The sequence below is a fragment of the Cyclopterus lumpus genome, chromosome 5 (assembly GCF_009769545.1).
Source record: "Cyclopterus lumpus isolate fCycLum1 chromosome 5, fCycLum1.pri, whole genome shotgun sequence".
Lineage (NCBI taxonomy): Eukaryota > Metazoa > Chordata > Actinopteri > Perciformes > Cyclopteridae > Cyclopterus > Cyclopterus lumpus.
Window position 1 is genome coordinate 24,316,693 of NC_046970.1, and position 19,215 is coordinate 24,335,907.

Sequence of the window (19,215 nt, forward strand, 5' to 3'; positions counted from 1 at the left end):
CACACACGAGGGCACAAGTGAACGCAGCGAAAAAAAAAGTGTCTCTGAACTCAAGGTCCACTTTACGTGACGATCTTTTTTTCCGGAGCTTTCGCATCTCAGAGGTCTTCCTCTGCTCCATGAGACATGAGACACGAGCTCCCAACAAAGAACAAAGATAGCACGTGCACTTGGATTTAAGTGTTCAATTTAGCGTTTATTTTGTTGTTTTAAATGATTTGTTCAATAAATTATTATATATTCACATATTGCGATATATAGTTTTACGCAAACCAGTCATGTTTAATTAAATTAATTGTATTAATCATCATTAATACATCATTATTAATACATCATCATACTAATATGTTTTAACCAGAGTAAGAGTTCAACTTTACAGGATCAGATAAAAACCTGTCAACAGTCTGTCTTCTGAAATTAAAATCAGATAAATAAAACAAAATAGATTAAATTACAAGTACTACAAAGCAGATGGATGTTTTATTTTTATTTATTTTTAAATAATTCACGCGTTTTTGTTTATCTGCTCTTCGACATAGACGATCTTTGAGTAGGTGAGTTCGGCGTCATTCCAAACCGATGCGGCATTCAATGGCATTCGGAAATAGGACCATTATGAGATTAGTTTCAGTCAGGGGAAGTGTTGAGTTTTGTTTAAATGAATATATAATTACATTTTAAAGATAAAATACAAATAATAATACAACCAAAGTATAAATATAAAAATAATGAAAAATAAGAGACATTTTATTAAAAAGTACATTCACTAACTATTTTAATTAAAAACTTACAACAACAACAAAAACAGTCAGACAATTATCTAACGAGATGAAACGTTAGATTTTTAAGATAAATAGAAAACGGTCCTCCGACACGTTACATTTGAGAAGCTTTTTTTTTTTTTGCATTATTAATCAGAACATGCAACGAAAATTAATAAGATACAAACAAGTAGATGTGAAGTAGCAGTAATTGAAAATACTCCCAAAGTACCCTTAAATGTAAACTGCGTCTAGCAGTTGAGGAAATAGTTCAAAGTCTCGTGAGTGTATTGGAAGTAAACGTTCACGTCCAGAAGGAGGCAGTAATGCGTCAATAAGGATCCCAACTGCCCGCAAACACCCCAAGAAGAAGAGGATGAAATCCGAGCTTTGAAAGCGGTGCCTGAACGCAGCACAGTGTGTCTCAGGGAGCTTTTGAACCGACTCACTCCAAACCAACTTCAGGCTGCTCCGAGGAAACGTCCTGCGGGGAATAGAGACCACGCTCCCGGGACCCACAGCTCCCTCATCTCACCTGAAGCCCGAACAGCGTTAAGTAAATAACAATAAAAACAAGTTAAAAGATGCCCGTGACAGAGAAGGACCTGGCGGAGGACGCGCCGTGGAAGAAGATCCAGCAGAACACCTTTACGCGCTGGATCAACGAGCACCTGAAGTGCGTCAACAAGCGGATCGGGGACCTGCAGCTGGACCTGGGCGACGGCCTGAGGCTCATCGCCCTGCTGGAGGTCCTCAGCCACAAGAAGATGTCCAGAAAGTACCACCCGAGGCCCAACTTCAGGCAGATGAAGCTGGAGAACGTGTCGGTGGCGCTGGAGTTCCTGGACAAGGAGAACATCAAGCTGGTCTCCATCGGTGAGTCCCGCACCCGTTCATTCAAAAGAAAGCACCGCAGCTGTTGACCTCCAAAAATACATAAATAGGGTTTTCATGTTAGGGGAGAGTCCACATGTGTCTGGTACTCATATTTAGTGTCTCATAATGTTTTCACAACTTTTATGGCCCCGCCGACCTTTTTTATGTGGTGCAAAGCCCGGACCCCCTTTAATAAAGCGTCTTTTTAACCTCTAACAGCTTCTTCCACTCGACCACGTGCATATTACTTTATTGTACTTCATATTTATAGAATCAGTCGGATTCACTCTTTAATTCGGCCTTAAGTGTAAAAATGCAAATCAAACGACTGAGGGCTTACCCCTTGACCCTTGACCCCTGACTCACAGTAATTAGTGACTTATTTCCAAATGCAGTCTGGCGCGTTGTGGGCGTGGCGTCTGTGATTTTAATGAGGACACACCTGTGTTAATGAGCCTGACGTCACGTGAGGGCTTGTGGGTGGAACTCCATGTTATTGGCCTTCACCTGCAGCTCGGCGGTTCTGCTTCTTCCTCCTTTTGTTTGTTTGTTTGTTTAACAAGTTGTTTGTTCTCAAACACAATGACCTCACATCTGATTGGCTGCACATTACCGACTGAGATAATCGTTCTATATTTGCTTCATAAATAACAACATCCAGATGTTGTTTTGAGCAAAGAATCTGCTTTTATTGAACAACTGATACGTTGTTTGTTTTAAGCTGATTGGTAAACAACATCATTATCTGGGTCCACATTGTTTTTATGCAGAAATGCAACGTTTTAAAAAACTAAAACATCGATCTCTTTAACAGCTTCTCACTCTGAATGCTTGTGAGGACTTTTTAAAGTCACTCACTCTTTTTCTTACCCCTTTTCTCGCTGTCTCACTCTCTCACCAACTTACTCACCCCTTCTCTCTTCTCTCATTCACCCTCTTTTTCTCTCACTCTTTCTTACACTCTTCTCTCACTCACTCTCATATCTCTCTCACTCACCCTCTCTTTCTTACACTTCTTTCTTACTCTGTCTCACTCACTCACCTTCTCTTTCTTACACTCTTCTCTCTCACTCACTCACCCTCTCTTTCTTACACTCTTCTCTCTCACTCACTCTCATATCTATCACTCACTCACCCTCTCACTCTTTCTTACACTCTTCTTTCTTACTCACTCTCATATATCTCTCTCTCATGCTCTCTGTCTCACCCTCTCTCACCTCTTTAAGTGACGAGCTAGTAAAACATTGCAGTATAGAGTCACGTGGTGATGCGTGTATGCCGTTACCATGGAGACAAAATGACCACGTATGAGTACCTGTTCATCTTCTTCATCACTCGTACAGCTTTTTCTTTTAATTCACGTTTAAAGTCTCATGTGGTGATTGTCTCATCTTTGGCTTCACGCCCCAAAAACCAAACCCCTCCTCTCTCGGGGAACCGGACCCGAGATCCTTATCGTGGTTCTCCAACGAGGCGCGTTGGAGGTCCACGTGAGCGCGCTCGGAACCTGAAGCTAGCGTCGGTTTGTCAGATGCATCACCTCCGTGACGGGAGGCGTGAACCAGTGTGTGTGTGTGTGTGTGTGTGTGTGTGTGTGTGTGTGTGTGTGTGTGTGTGTGTGTGTGTGTGTGTGTGTGTGTGTGTGTGTGTGTGTGTGTGTGTGTGTGTGTGTGTGTGTGTGTGTGTGTGTGTGTGTGTGTGTGTGTGTGTGTGTGTGTGTGTGTGTGTGTGTGTGTGTGTGTGTGTGTGTGTGTGTGTGTGTGTGTGTGTGTGTGTGTGTGTGTGTTGTGTTCAGGGGCCCCTCGTGAGGCCTCTGGCTTTTGTTTAACGCACTCCGAGGACGACGTCAACACCTCTCAGGATTCTCTTCTTATTAATCGAGCTCTTTGGACAATAGTGTCGACTCCTTCTCCCTCCTGCTGCTCCTCCACGCCGTGCTGCGTTCACTGTCCGCTGGGAGGTTTGCACGACGGGAACATCAACCCTGGAAGAATTTAATAAATTAACTAAGAGAGAGAGACTGGTAGAGAGCGAGACTGAGTCAGACTGACTTTATCGCTCTGAGATTGCACAACCATGAGTGTGTTTTACCTTCCCCTGTGGACATTGAGCGGGGTGTGTGTGTTGTGTAAAAAGGGTGTGGGCCCTCCACTTGTGCAGACAGGTGTGTTGCGTCATGACTTCGGTGTAAGTTGGATTGAACTGAAATGAACAGAACGTTCATATTGTTGAGATCTTTTTTTTTTTTTTTTTTAGCAATATTAAATAATATATATATATATATATATATATATATATATATATATATATATATATATATATATATATATATATATATACACACACACATTTATAATTCCATATTTTAATGAGTTTGTTAATGTTTGCGTACCTCATTGTAAACATGAATTTAAGTGTTTTGTCTGTAAATAGCTGTTCATGTTTAAAGCCACGCCTTTTTTCTGACTGATCTCAACCAATAATCAATAATCGGACCTTATTTCCAGCCCCCGACAGCCACGCCGCTATTCTTCTCCGTCTTGTGAGTCTGTTTCGTGTGTGTGTGTCGTCATGGTAACACGGAAACACATAACAACGATACCCGCCAGGTGTTTTTTATAAATGATTTGTGTTCACGCTAAAAAATGAATGTGGGCCATTTGTCACAACGTAAACCCCCAAAAACCGGTTCTTTTTTTCTTTTCTTATATATATTTTTTAGATTAGAAAGCTTTATTAATCCCCAGTGGGGAAACTCCTTTGAAAGCCATATAATATAATATAATATAATATAATATAATATAATAACGTATGAAAATCTTTTTTAACGATGCTGCTGAGACTGAAACGTGCCGTCAATGTGAAACTAAAAATAAGCAGATTTTTTTTTTTTTTTTTTTTTTTTCAACGGCAGAATTTGCGCCAACAAAGATCGAAAGTACCGCAAACTGATTACGATGAAGTTTTTATTGGTCCGCGATGCTCAACGCCGTCCAATAAAACATGCCGAACGCCATTAGACCGCTGGAACGAGCGCCAACCACATCGCACCAGATTATTTTACGGCTTTTAGTTTATTTATCTTTTTAGTTTACTTCCCCCAAATTTAAAGCTGCTTGAAAGTTTTTATTTGTATTTATTTAACTGTGTAGAGGAACCAGGTGACATTGTTGAGAACAGGCTTGATGGGATCTGTGACCACACACACACACACACACACGCACACCTTCAGGCTGTGCTTTTAAAGGTCGGCTGCACTGTGTGAAGTGACTTGTGTTTCCGTCCGTGACTCAAGATGCATTTTATAATCACTGAGTTTCACGTGAGCTGGAGCGTCTCCTTCGAAAACAGCGGCTAACTTCTACCTGCTAGTGGCTAACTTCTACCTGCTAGTGGCTAACTTCTACCTGCTAGTGGCTGACTTCTACCTGCTAGTGGCTGACTTCTACCTGCTAGTGGCTAACTTCTACCTGCTAGTGGCTAACTTCTACCTGCTAGTGGCTGACTTCTACCTGCTAGTGGCTGACTTCTACCTGCTAGTGGCTGACTTCTACCTGCTAGTGGCTGACTTCTACCTGCTAGTGGCTGACTTCTACCTGCTAGTGGCTGACTTCTACCTGCTAGTGGCTGACTTCTACCTGCTAGTGGCTGACTTCTACCTGCTAGTGGCTGACTTCTACCTGCTAGTGGCTGACTTCTACCTGCTAGTGGCTGACTTCTACCTGCTAGTGGCTGACTTCTACCTGCTAGTGGCTAACTTCTACCTGCTAGTGGCTAACTTCTACCTGCTAGTGGCTAACTTCTACCTGCTAGTGGCTGACTTCTACCTGCTAGTGGCTGACTTCTACCTGCTAGTGGCTGACTTCTACCTGCTAGTGGCTGACTTCTACCTGCTAGTGGCTGACTTCTACCTGCTAGTGGCTGACTTCTACCTGCTAGTGGCTGACTTCTACCTGCTAGTGGCTGACTTCTACCTGCTAGTGGCTGACTTCTACCTTCTGCTACTGCTAGTGGCTAACTTCTACCTGCTGCTACTGCTAGTGGCTAACTTCTACCTGCTAGTGGCTGACTTCTACCTGCTAGTGGCTGACTTCTACCTGCTAGTGGCTGACTTCTACCTGCTAGTGGCTGACTTCTACCTGCTAGTGGCTGACTTCTACCTGCTAGTGGCTGACTTCTACCTGCTAGTGGCTGACTTCTACCTGCTAGTGGCTGACTTCTACCTTCTGCTACTGCTAGTGGCTGACTTCTACCTTCTGCTACTGCTAGTGGCTAACTTCTACCTGCTGCTACTGCTAGTGGCTAACTTCTACCTGCTAGTGGCTGACTTCTACCTGCTAGTGGCTGACTTCTACCTGCTAGTGGCTGACTTCTATCTGCTATTGGCTGACTTCTATCTGCTAGTGGCTGACTTCTACCTGCTAGTGGCTGACTTCTACCTGCTAACGGCTAACTTCTACCTGCTAACGGCTAACTTCTACCTGCTAACTGCTAGAGGCTAACTGCTAGCACTGCATCTGAGAAACAGTGTGTGCAGCTTCTAAAACCAGATCTGCTTCAGCAGGATAGCGACGCTCCTTAATTTTAGAGACCAGAGTGATGAATTAAGATGAATAATTAGCCTTATTAGTCTCTCTCTCTCTCTCTCTCTCTCCCCCTCTCTCACCTCCTGTTGCCATGGTGCTGCTGTGTGTCAACAACAGTCTCCGGGCATGTTGGACTCTGACAGCTGATGGATGTGTGGTTTCAGTGCAGCAGCGTTGTGTGTGTGTGTGTGTGTGTGTGTGTGTGTGTGTGTGTGTGTGTGTCCCTAAAGCTTCTGTGTATAATTTGTGTGTCACTGAGGTGTTTTTAAAACTTCTTTCACTCACAATGCCGTCGTTTGTTGGTTTCTGTGCTGATTTGAAGTCTCCATTGTCTATTCGTGCACGTCATGCTGTCGAGGGCTCTGTCATTTGCTTAAAATGTTTCCAGCTCGACCGCAAGAGAAACATTCTGTTCGGTGAATGTGTCGCTCTTCATATCCGTCTAACCTCCTCAAAGAATGGAAATTATATTGGAAACATGTTTTTTTTGGGGGGGGTGGTTGTTGTATTTTCTCATGAAAATAGTGTTTTTTTTTTCTTTTTCTGTCCAGTGTTTCTTACATTTCACAAGAAACATGGCGAGATGAAAATGTATTGTTCAGGTGTGTCGAAGTAGGCGTGTCAGGACTTGCACACTTAACGGTTCGACCGAACGAGATTTCTCAGGTAAATCCAGGTGAGAGGAGTTCGGTGGGAACGTTTTTTGACCTGCGTCTCTGTCGACGGCTTACGAGACGACGGAGAACGGAGAAAGTTCTTAACTCGCGAGGAAAACGTGCGAATTTAACAACAAAAAAAAAGTAGTGAAACACCTCCGACGTAAACAAAGTAAAACTCCCAAACCGTCGTCTTTCCTCTGTTCCAACAAGCCGGTTGAAGAACAACCCTTTTTTGAAAAAGGGCCAATTCTGTCGCGGTGCAAAGAGCGCGTCGGTCGAGCGAAACGATAACATTTCGCCTGAAGTTATTTTTTCTTTTCCGCTGGAAACTGAAGGGACGAATGGGCTCTCGCCTCCCCGGGTCCGTAAGTCAGAGCTGGCGTGTTTGAGTTGGCCGCCGCGTTCGCTCCTTTTGAACTATATGTTAACGCTCTCTTTGTGTTTTTGTTTCCTCTTTTTTTTTCTTTTCGTCTGGTTGGGTTCTTTGTTTTTGTTTCCGCCTCCTGAAGAGGAAACAAAAATAAAGAAACACCAGCGCTGCTGTCGTGTTTACCACTGAGGCCTTTTGCTCATCTTTGGTGCACATGTTGAAGAAGAAGAGGATGATGAAGAGGAAGATGAGGTTGAAGAAGAAGGTGGTGAGGAAGAAGAGGAGGAAGAGGTTGAAGAGGAAGATAAGGTTGAAGAGGAGGGTCAGGAAGAAGAAGAGGAAGAGGTTGAAGAGGAAGATAAGGTTGAAGAGGAGGGTCAGGAAGAAGAAGAGGAAGATGAGGTTGAAGGAGAGGAAGATAAGGAGGTTGAAGAAGCGGAGGAGAATGAAGAGGAGGAAGAAGAGGCGGTGGTTTACCCGTCCAGACTTCCAGCTACAGCAGCTCCTTGTTTACTGTTTGTCGAGATGCTGATGATCGCTGTTTACAACCGCGACAACAATCGCAGCCAGATCAACAATCGCAGCCAGATCAACAATCGCAGCCAGATCAACAATCGCAGCCAGATCACGGCTCTGAGGTCGAAAACTCAGACTTGATGAAGCGGTTTTGGAAAGCGTGACTTGGAACGAAAAGAAAAAACACCTTTTTTTTGGGGGGGGGGGGGGTTGAAGAACTACCTTGGTTTTACTCCGTCATGATTTACTGCAGAATCCCAAACAGGAAACCAGGCGGTCGAAGACGACGCCGTGGACACGGAGGCGTTTTAAACTTCCACGTTAATTATTTTAATCAAAATTAACCTGCAGCTCTGATGACCTTGAAGATGTATTTAGTGGATACAGAAACAAGTGTGTGTGCGTGTGTGTGTGTGTGTGTGATAACACAGAGCCTCTGTGTTACTGAAGGAAAAGGTAACATGAGGCTGGGATATAGACTTACACACACACACACACACCTCCACTCTGCAGAGAAAGCTTCTTTGTTGGTTTTTCTTCTTTCTTTTCAATGTGAAGCTTTAAAAAGGAACAAATGACCCTGGAATTCACTTTGAGAAACATTTAAAGGATTTATGACCCGAAGTCTGATCTCTACGTATTTATTATATTTATTCACCATCAAAGTGACGAACACGCTCATTAAAAGTTACTTTCAGTACACTATTTTTTTCTCTTCCGTCTTTAGCAGCTACTTTCTTTAATTTATTTATTTTGAACCGCACTTGTATCTGTCAATGAAATATTGGGCTAGCTTAGCTTAGCACAAAGACTGGAAACTGATGGAAACGGCTAGCGTGGCTCCCTCTGAACGGCAACAAAATCCAACAACCAGCAGTTTACATATTTTAACTTTTTTTGTTGTATTAAATTGTGAATTAGCCGTTTTTCACAGGTAACTAATAACTTCCTGTTGGTACTTAAAGGCCCGTAAAATGTAATAAACAAACGAGTGCCGTGTTCGGTGTCTTTAGAGGAGCTGGTCGGTGGATTGTGTTACTTTGGACAGCGCCGCGCTAACAGTTTCCCCCCGTTTCTATTCTTTGTGCTAAGCTAACTAGCTTCTGGATGTGACCTTTTTTATATTTAACAGCTACGCAAAGTCACAGTTTTTAAAGGGTCCGCTCGCCAAAATCACAAAAAAAACAACCCGATACCTGAAGCGTGGAGGCAGTTTTGTTTCCAAGGTGATGAGACGCCGACCGAACACGCCGGAGGTAAACAGTGTCTCGCACAGACCTCCCTTTGTCTCTCAGCCACCGCTCACGTCTTTGTGATGCTGATTTGTTGTTGTCATGGCGTCGCTGGTGTCTTTGTGTTCTGGTGCTGAACCGTATTTGATCACACACACACACACACACACACACACACACACACACACACACACACACACACACACACACACACACACACACACACACACACACACTGTTGTCTGGATGGAGATGCAGCAGACATGACGCGGAGTTACGGACAGTCGGCGTACACTAAATATTTGGTTAATGATGATGATGACGAAGAAAAGAAATACAAAAGTCCAAACCTCTAAGTTTAACAAACCACACACACACACACACACACACACATGCTGTGGTGTTTAACTGTGTGGTGAATTGTTTGGTCATAATCACCGTGGTCTACCTCCCGGCTCGCCGACAAACATCTCAAACTCCTCTCGCTCGCTCTCTCAATTCTTCTTCTCTTCTGTTTTATTTCTTTCTTCTTTTTTTCAGCTCCACTTCTATTTTTTTCTTTAATTTGCTAATTTTATCCAATTGCACACCTGCTTTTCTTTTGGTCTACTCGTCTCCGTCTTCCCCTTCGTGCCGTTCGTCATCTCTTCTCCGTCTTCCTCTTCCCGAACCACATGGCCATGTTTCTGGTTCTGATGACATCACAGCCTGGGAACCGGCAGGGTGAGGTCACGCAAGGCTAAACGCTGCAGTGTGTGTGTGTGTGTGTGTGTGTGTGTCCTGTTTACGCATGCAGACGTAATGCCAGATGTGTGTGTGTGTTAATGATAGGGCAGCACTTGGCTGGTTGCTCTGTTCTCTTGTGGTTCTCCTGTCTTCAAGTTTCTTCTGCTGCCTGTTTTCTATGAAACTTCTCTTCGCTCCAACGTCTTCTAACAGCAAACTGGTTCTTTAATTTATTTAATTTATTTATTTATATGATTTCGATTAAACCGCCCCGACCAGAATATCTTACCCAGCGGTCTTGGGGAGCGTCCCAGCCGCTCATCGTTCAAATCGACGTCATTTAAAAAAAAACCAAGCCGTGGCTCTTCAACCTGCGGCGTGCCACAAGGCTCCGCTTTAGGTCCACTGTTGTTTTTAGATACGAGTGTGCGTCGGCGGTCCGTGCCACGCCATCAAAGCGCCGTAAACCCTTGAACAAGAAGGCCGATGTAGTTCTTGGACGCTTTAGAAACTCACAAAAAGGGGTCTTGTGGATATTTTTCCAGCCAAAATTCGTTTCGCCAACCAGGATATTCAACCCGAGTGTCGTCGCAAATCGAGTTCAGCACGCGACTTCTTCCTTTTACGGGGTTTGCGCGAAGGCGGTGAAGTCGTCCGCGAATACGAGATGCGAGTTGCCAGATAATCGCGGTCCCGCCCCGGCATCGAGTTCTTCACTCGTTGTCTTCTTGCCTCCTTCACGGGAAATGTACGTTCTTTTAAATTTAGACTTTAAGTCTCCCCTGGCTGACCCCGGATGCTGCTTCACCTTCTTTTTTTTAGTCCACCTTTTTGTTATTTTTCTTTCTTCCCCCCGCGGGTTCAATCACTTCTTTTTGATTCCTTGTGAATGAAAAGCAAAGTTTGATTTTTCTACCCTCTTCATCTCTGTCCTATAAATGACCAGAATTAAAGGGAGAGAGAGAGAGAGAGAGCGACACACACTCTGCATCTCGCTCGCCCCTCATTATCCAAATCAAAGACATTTTAAAAGCCTCTTTCTTGCCTCGCCGTCTGTCATCTGTTTCCTTTCCTTCTCTTTCGGTGGGATCGCCCCCTCCTGAGCCTGCTGGCTCATGTGACTCTTATTAAGCCGGGAGCCGTTATTACAGCCGATGCATCATGCGCTGATGTCATCAAAATATGGGAGTTGCCGACCATGATGCGATGGGGGAAGACCGCGGCTCAAATGTTAGACCTTGAAAGGTTTTTTCTGGGTTTTTTTAAGCGATCAATCATTTGATAACAGCTCAGACGTACGCCGGAGGCCTGAAGGGTCAGTTTGCTTAAATTATTAGAAACATACGTTCTCGCGTGCCTCCAGGTCCTGCAGAGAAATGGACGTTTTGAAAGAAGAAAAAATGAGGTGAAGATTAATCTCATCTTTCTCGACTTGGAGCTCCAGATGAATGATAATAATAATAAAAATGACTTTATTGAGGACACGAAGAGACGGTTCATGGCGTACTGAACGAAAACAGACGATTTATATAAAACAATACAAAACAAAGCAGCTAACGCATGAACGGTATCTTAAGAAAGAACATTTAGGTGTGTTTAAGGAGTTAAATAAGTTATTAAAGTGAATGTGAAGTCTGGCAGCGAGACGATAAAATGACATTTAATTAAAGTGTGTGTGTGTGTGTGAACGCTCGTGGTGAGTTCAGGTTTATTGCATTTAGAGAACGTGTTCAAATTAAAACAAATGCATTTAAAGTTAGAAATGACAAATGTGCACAAACGGCTAAGGACATGATGATGATGATGGTGATGATGATGGTCGTTTGTATTGGACTGTGAACATGCACAACACAGGAGTGATGTCATACACAGAGTGTGTGTTGAGTGAAAGATTGGTTAACTGACCTGACAGCAGTTTGAAAAGGCTACTGTGTGTGTGTGTGTGTGTGTGTGTGTGTGTGTGTGTGTGTTTATGGTGTTTTAAATTGAGTGCTTGTGGAATTTTTTGTGTGTGTGTTACTTTTGTTCCTTTTGTCATAGTCCGTCGGGTCCTTGGAGGGGAGGTGTGTGTGTGTGTGTGTGTGTGTGTGTGTGTGGTGAATTGGGGGCAGGTGGGCGGGGTTATGATCTCAACATTGAGGAATGTGTGTGTTTGCGTGTCTGTACAGTCCGTTTGAGGCATGACACACACACACACACACACACACGGTAGCTCCACATGTTTACTACAGGTACCTCCTTTTTTAGTTTTTCAAGGACGTTTCCATCTAAAACTCTTTTCCAGACTTTCACATTGTCTTTCAGTTATTTTTCCTTTCACTAAGTTCCTCATTACAACGTAATGATGCCGTGTTGCGTAATAAAAGGTGCAACGGATCCCAAAACTCACGGATCGGATCGTGGTTTTGGGTCATTGAGTCAAAATATAACTTCTAGAGATCTCTGGTTGTTTCATTGCCGCCGATACTAATTGCATATCATAGATGATCCATATTAATGGGTTCTGCCACCGCCCAAAAATCATTTGCACCACACAAAAATACAACAAAATTCACTGTATGTGCAAAAGGACGATGATGCCTTCATGTGTCAAAAGAAAAATCCGTTATTGCAGAATCGATTGAGCCAACAAAAAGGTTTTGCTCGTGTAAACGGTGAATCTCCTTTATGTCATAAATAAAATCAGCTAATTCAATAACGAGAGGCTTTATTTCACGTCTGATTGATTTATTTAGTCGTAATATTTCGATGCGTTTCATGACTCATCAGCTGTGTGCGACAGAATATTTTCCTCATGCCATGATCGGCCTCAGGCGTCGACCGTTCCGTGAATTGTTGGGCAGGAAGTCGTGTGTGTGTGTGAGTGTGTGAGGCGGCGGTGGTGTCGTCATCGTGTGAAGGAACAGCTGTTTTAAGTGGGACAGCAGTTGTGCCATGGGGGGGGTGTGGGGGGGGTTACAATTACCTGACTTCTCGTGTGTGTGTGTGTGCTTTTAACGATGGCGTCACACCCGACTCAGTGCTTCAGTTTTCCAACTGGTCCGGGTTTGACTCCAAAGGTCCAGAAATTGTAAAGAAGTTATTTTTGTTGTTCATGGAGAGTTTGTGTTGTTGTTTATATTTGAGGGGGGGAGGGGGGGGGGTAGTGGCGTAAACAAGGGGGAGCTTCAGACCTGCTCGTGTAGACCGGACGTCAGGAGGTCAGGAACGTGTTTCTCTGGTTTCAAGCTGGCAGCTTGAGGTCACGAGGGTCAACAGGTCTGGCTTTAGTGGCCCGCTTCACTGCAAGCCGTTCTTGTAATGGGGGGGGGGGGGGCGTCCTGGGCCTGTTTTTGGTTCTGGTGTCGGTTCCTGGCCGATGCTCCTCAGTGAGAAGGTTGTTGGGCTCACAGGAGCCCAACAACCTTCTCACCCCAACCCAACTCCTGTAGTTACTGCTGTTGGCTCATTATGTGACTTCCTGAGAGGGGGAAGGAGAGAGAGAGAGAGAGAGGTAGAAGGAGAGAGGGAGAGAGAGGTAGAAGGAGAGAGGGTGAGAGAGAGGGGGGTGGAGGGTGAGAGAGGGTGTGCCAAGCTGATAAAGGGCATTTTGTTCCAACCGGAATCACCTTTATGAACACACACATGCTTTGTCTCCCCCCACCCCCCCTCCCTCCCTCCCTCCCACCCACACACATCTCCATTGGAGTGCTCTGTGCGTCTCCGTGGCAACGGGTCAACAAATCAGCAGGATTCTGCAGCGGCTTTAAACGCCGTTTAATCTGAGGCTGAGTTATAACGGGGGGGGGGGGGGCGCGCTGTTTTGTGAATGGAGTTGTGGACGGAGAGATCTCAGAATGAAAGAGTTGTTTAATTTGGCGGAAGAGTCGTGACAAACTGTGTGTGTGTGTGTGTGTGTGTGTGTGCGCCTTTTTAGTGGTTGCAGCTCGTTAACACTGAAAACTGTGGGTTCGTGTTTAGAAGAAGAAGAAAAACGGAGTTGGAGGGCAATAAAGAGAGATTCCTTCAATGATTTTTAAAACTATTTTCTTCAGTCTTAAACACGTAAACGTTGCAGCCAGTAAAACTAGAAGAACACGGCTCTCGAACGTCCTCTCACTTCGTTACGAAGGACCTCTCTGGTGTCGGTAGGGTTCACCTCATTTGGGCCGGGTCAAGCACGTTCATGACGCTCCCTGAAGCAACAAGGTGTGGGTGTGTGTGTGTGTGTGTGTGTGTGAACAAACATTAGTTAAATATTTTGAGTCCGTCATGTGTTGTTTTGCTCTTCTTCTATCAGTGTTTTGACTATCTTTATTCTAACACCCTCTCCTCTCTCTCGCTCTCTTTCTGTCTTTGTCTCTCTCACTGTCGTCCTTTATGTAAACAATAGGCTACCATGGCGATAGCCTCGTTATTCACAAAACTGTCACACACACACAGCGGCAACTGGAGGCCTCAAAACGGCAATCTCCTAACCAATAGGTGACGTCACGGCGACTACGTCCACTTCTCATGAGAGTCTATGGTTTTAATTGATAAACGACAATAAATAAATTCTTCTTAAATGTTTCCTGTCCTCACTCCGAGGTCCTCACATCGCTCTTATCTTTGCTTTCCTCCTCGTCTTCATCACAACAGTGGAGAGGAAAAGAAAGAAGCCTCATTGTTTGACCTGCAGTCAAAAATATTAATAGTTTGACTTAAATTGGCCACAAGCCAGAAAACAAGGTGCAAAAGAACTAATTCAGAGACTTTTTCACTGTAAATTAACTAAAAGACACATCAGAACTTTAATGAACTATTAGTTAGTGTCACATTGTGTGTGTGTGTGTGTGTGTGGGGGGGGTTAGGCCGCTGCTCAATGACAGGATGTTTGCTGCAGTGGCGGCTGGTGGTGACACACACTCTCTCTCACACACACACACACACACACACTCACACACACACAGAGGTGTGGCAGCTTGAGGGAAAAGGTGTGTGTGTGTGTGTGTAAACAGGCGAAGAGTGAGTAAAAAAAAAAAAGAACGTTTAAATAGAAATCGACAGAAATACAAAGAGATAAATGAGTGTGTTGAGTCTGGAAAAACAGAGATTAGGAATGTAGAACGCAGGATGTGGCAACCTCTCCTCTGTGTGTGTGTGTGTGTGTGTCTAAAGTGTTGTGTCACCCTTGGGTGAGGCAGCACCCTCCCAGAGCTCCACCTAAACCCGAAGGTTGCTGAAACATGTTTGGACCACAGCTGTTCTGCTGACTTGAAGCTGAGCTGCAGATTCACCAGGTGGATCACAGGGTCACACACACACACACACACACACACACACACACACACACACACACACACACACACACACACACACACACGCGCCACGTAACCATGGCGGTGTGGAGGCTCCAGTGTGAGACTGTTTACTGATGAGTGGTTCTACGGAGCTATAATTCAAATGAAGTGTGTGTGGGAGACGCGGCTGCTGATTATAGTGTTTCATGGTCACCCTCAGGCGTCAGGGGAGATCGTGTGTGTGTGTGTGTGTGTGTGTGTGGACCGTCAGCCTGGTGTGCGATTCCACATCGCCTCCTCCCTCCCTCCCTCCTCTTCCTCCCTCCTCTTCCTCCCTTCCTCCTCCACTGCTTTTCCTCTTCCTTCCTCCCTCCCTCCTCTTCCTTCCTCCCTCCCTCCTCCACTGCTTTTCCTCTTCCTCCCTCCTCCACTGATTTTCCTCCCTCCTTCCTCCCTCCCTCCTCTTCCTCCCTCCTCCACTGCTTTTCCTCCCTCCCTCCTCTTCCTTCCTCCTCCACTGCTTTTCCTCCTTCCTTCCTTCCTCCCTCCCTCCTCTTCCTCCCTCCTCCACTGATTTTCCTCCTTCCTTCCTCCCTCCTTCCTCTCTCTTCCTCCCTCCTTCCTCTCTCTTCCTCCCTCCTCCACTGCTTTTCCTACCTCCTTCCTCCCTCCCTCCTCTTCCTCCCTCCTCCACTGATTTTCCTCCCTCCCTCCTCTTCCTTCCTCCCTCCCTCCTCTTCCTCCCTCCTCCACTGCTTTTCCTCCCTCCCTCCTCTTCCTTCCTCCTCCACTGCTTTTCCTCCTTCCTTCCTCCCTCCCTCCTCTTCCTCCCTCCTCCACTGATTTTCCTCCTTCCTTCCTCCCTCCTTCCTCTTCCTTCCTTCCTCTCTCTTCTTCCCTCCTTCCTCTCTCTTCCTCCCTCCTCCACTGCTTTTCCTACCTCCTCCCTCCTCCACTGATTTTCCTCCCTCCTCTTCCTCCCTCCTTCCTCCCTCCCTCCTCTTCCTCCCTCCTCCACTGATTTTCCTCCTTCCTTCCTCCCTCCCTCCTCTTCCTTCCTCCCTCTTCCTCCCTCCTCCACTGCTTTTCCTACCTCCCTCCTCCACTGATTTTCCTCCCTCCTCTTCCTCCCTCCTTCCTCCCTCCCTCCTCTTCCTCCCTCCTCCACTGATTTTCCTCCTTCCTCCCTCCCTCCTCTTCCTTCCTCCCTCTTCCTCCCTCCTCCACTGCTTTTCCTACATTAAGACGACCTGTGTGAAGCCCACGAAGTTACGGTGCATCTACATATCATAATATTATATAATCTCACTCATTGTTGTATTTAGTCACGTCGTCCTTGTGCATGTTCGTACTCTGTGTTTCTTGATATGGAAGTTAGAAAACATTATCATCATATCTGGTTTAACCTTCACACCGTGTGCTTCTACCAGCGTTGACACTAAAGACGCCTGATAAACAAACTTAATTACCATAAAAGTTTTTATGAATAAGTTATTGTAGAGAGAGAAATGTAGACAGATTAAAAATGACTGGAATGTTTGGTCTGCTTAACTCTGAAGTGTGTGTGTGTGTGTGTGTGTGTGTGTGTGTGTGTGTGTGAGCTGGTGTGAGGTACCAGCTGGTACAGTGAGGTCTGATTAATGAGTAACGTTACCCAGCAGCACTGCTCTGCTCCGCTAACAGAAAGGCAGATCTGGGATCAGAGTTGATCAGAGGCGTAGGAACTGAAGTAATCTCAAAGTATTTAATTTCAATAGGTATATTAAGTCATTGTCTTGAGATCTTGAGCTAACGGCCTAATAATAAAATAAAGAGTGCAAATCCAAAAAGAAAACTAACACGCCTGCAGTTCCCCCTTATCGCCACAGGCGTCGCCAAAGAGAACAACACGTAAATCTACGAGATTGTAACTTTTTTTAAATATCTCAACTTTGTATCGTTGTTTTCTTCCTATCCCTATATCTTAATTTAATTTAATCATCTCAGTGAGTCTTTAGATGAACGTCGTGTTTGTTTTTTATTTTTAAAGGCACGTTATCAGTCCTTTTTTTTTATTTTTTTGAAACTCGATTCTGACCTCAGGTCTGTCTTGTTTCTCTCTGTCAAGACTCTAAAGCCATCGTGGATGGGAACCTGAAGCTGATCCTGGGTCTGGTCTGGACTCTGATTCTGCACTACTCCATCTCCATGCCCATCTGGGAGGGCGACGACGAAAAGGTAACGAGACCGGATCTTATTAACGTTGAGGTTTAAAGACGATTTAGAGAAAAATATATATTGTTACCTCTGTCGGGGGGGGGGGGGGGAAGCCGACTGACCTGAAGTCTGCCGGTTCTGGTTTTCCTGCAGCCGGAGTCCAAGACGCCGAAGCAGCGCCTGCTGGGCTGGATCCAACACAAGCTCCCCGACATGCCCATCAACAACTTCAGCCATGACTGGAGGAACGGCAAGGCACTGGGAGCACTGGTGGACAGCTGTGCACCAGGTAGGAGTGTGTGTGTGTGTGTGTGTGTGTGTTTGAAGGCCGCAGAACTATTTGTATTTGTTCCTGTGGTGTCTTGAGGGTTCTTGTGGTTCTCAGTGTCACTGCATGTCGTTCGCAGGCCTGTGTCCGGACTGGGAGACCTGGGATCCGGTGAAACCAGTGGAGAACGCCACTGAGGCCATGCAGCTGGCTGATGAATGGCTGGGCATCCCGCAGGTTAGAGTCCCTCCTCTGTTCCACATCTGTTTCTTCGGCGTGACCTTTTAACCTTTAACCTTTTTTGATCCTGTTAAAAGAAGCTGCGCTTCGTCAAAAATAATGACGTCGTCAGAAAGGCGTAACCTCGTATGTTGTCCTTGCAGCTCCTTCACAATAAAAGCCCTGCTGCCTTTTTATTATGCCAACTCCTCTCTCTTAGCCCGGAATGCTAACAATGCTAACCAACGGCTGCGTTGCCAAAAAGCGTCACATTTTCCCCTTCACCGTGCAGCCCGGTGGAGAACAGGAGTCGCTCTGCTGGGATTCTTTCCCCTCCCCGAAGGTCAAAGGTCGTCGTGCAGCATCTCGCACACACGGCGTTCGGTTTCCTGATTGTTCACAGCAGAGGAAACTCACTGAACCAGAGTTTCTTCTTTTGCACGCTTCTGTTTGAAGCCGATGCAACTGGAGCCAAAATGGATATTTCAGCGAATTAATTAGTAACGTATTTATGTCGCTTTTGAATAATTCGTATAACATTTTTTTATTTTTTTTTTTAAGTTATTTTTTTTGTTATCGATAATGTTGAGCGCTGATTCCTTCCTCCCAGAAACAACATGGCCGACCGGCTTCACCGTCACGCCCCGTGACGCTCGTGTTGGCCACCGGGGTTAAACTTTTTTTTTTTTTGCGTGTGACTCAGCGGTCAGGACGTCCCGGTGTCTGTTGTTACTGGTCCGACCTCCTTTGTTCCAGTGAAGGAGACGAGGCACATTTTAAACAATAGGGCTCTGACTCTGCTGCAGCAGTTTGGTGAAGACCACTTCCTGTTTTTTAACGCAACGATAACACACGGACACAAAGCCGTGAATAAATGTGTGTGTGTTTTTTTGGGGGGGGGGGGTTTATGTGTGTGTGTGGAAGAACTTGGCTGGTCTGCACTGAATCCTTCTCAGGGGGAACCGGAACTCCTGAAACCAGAAGAACCCCCGTTTCAGACCAAATCAGCTTTTTAGGGATATTAAAGTATAAAACTGATGTGTGTGTGTGTGTGTGTGTAGGTGATGGCTCCGGAGGAGATCATCAATCCCGGTGCGGACGAACAGTCGGTGATGACCTACCTGTCTCAGTTCCCCAAAGCCAAACTGAAGCCCGGAGCTCCACTCAAACCCAAACTCAACCCCAAGAAGGCCCGCGCATACGGACCAGGTACACACACACACACACTTACACACATTTACACACACACACACACACACACACACTCACTCACACTCTCTCATGCCTGACTGTATCTGTTGATTTTAAACAGTGTTTTGATTTCTTCTGCAGGTATTGAACCGACGGGGAACCGAGTGCTGCGTCCCGCGGTCTTCACCGTGGACACGTTCAGCGCCGGTCAGGGTCAGGTGACCATCTACCTGGATCACCCGGACGGCACCAGAGAGGAGGTACGCCACCAAGTCCTCCTCTGCCCCCGTCTCCCCCACCTGTTTAATGACAATGTTGTGTTTTTATGTAAAACTATAAATCTGTGTGTGTGTG

At 45.5% G+C, this 19,215-nt stretch overlaps 1 protein-coding gene across 2 annotated transcripts in view; it reads left to right on the forward strand.

The window, feature by feature from the left end:
• The first annotated feature begins 1,208 nt into the window (after positions 1–1,208).
• The window catches only part of LOC117730349 (filamin-B), a 47,550-nt gene continuing 29,543 nt past the window's right edge, over positions 1,209–19,215 (forward strand). For both annotated transcript variants that reach the window (XM_034532011.1, XM_034532012.1), the window contains exons 1-6: positions 1,209–1,637; positions 17,095–17,204; positions 17,337–17,472; positions 17,591–17,688; positions 18,732–18,879; positions 19,003–19,121. In XM_034532011.1, coding sequence (XP_034387902.1) covers positions 1,346–1,637; positions 17,095–17,204; positions 17,337–17,472; positions 17,591–17,688; positions 18,732–18,879; positions 19,003–19,121 — 903 coding nt within the window. In that variant the 5' untranslated portion in view covers positions 1,209–1,345. The remainder of the gene's footprint in view (positions 1,638–17,094; positions 17,205–17,336; positions 17,473–17,590; positions 17,689–18,731; positions 18,880–19,002; positions 19,122–19,215) is intronic.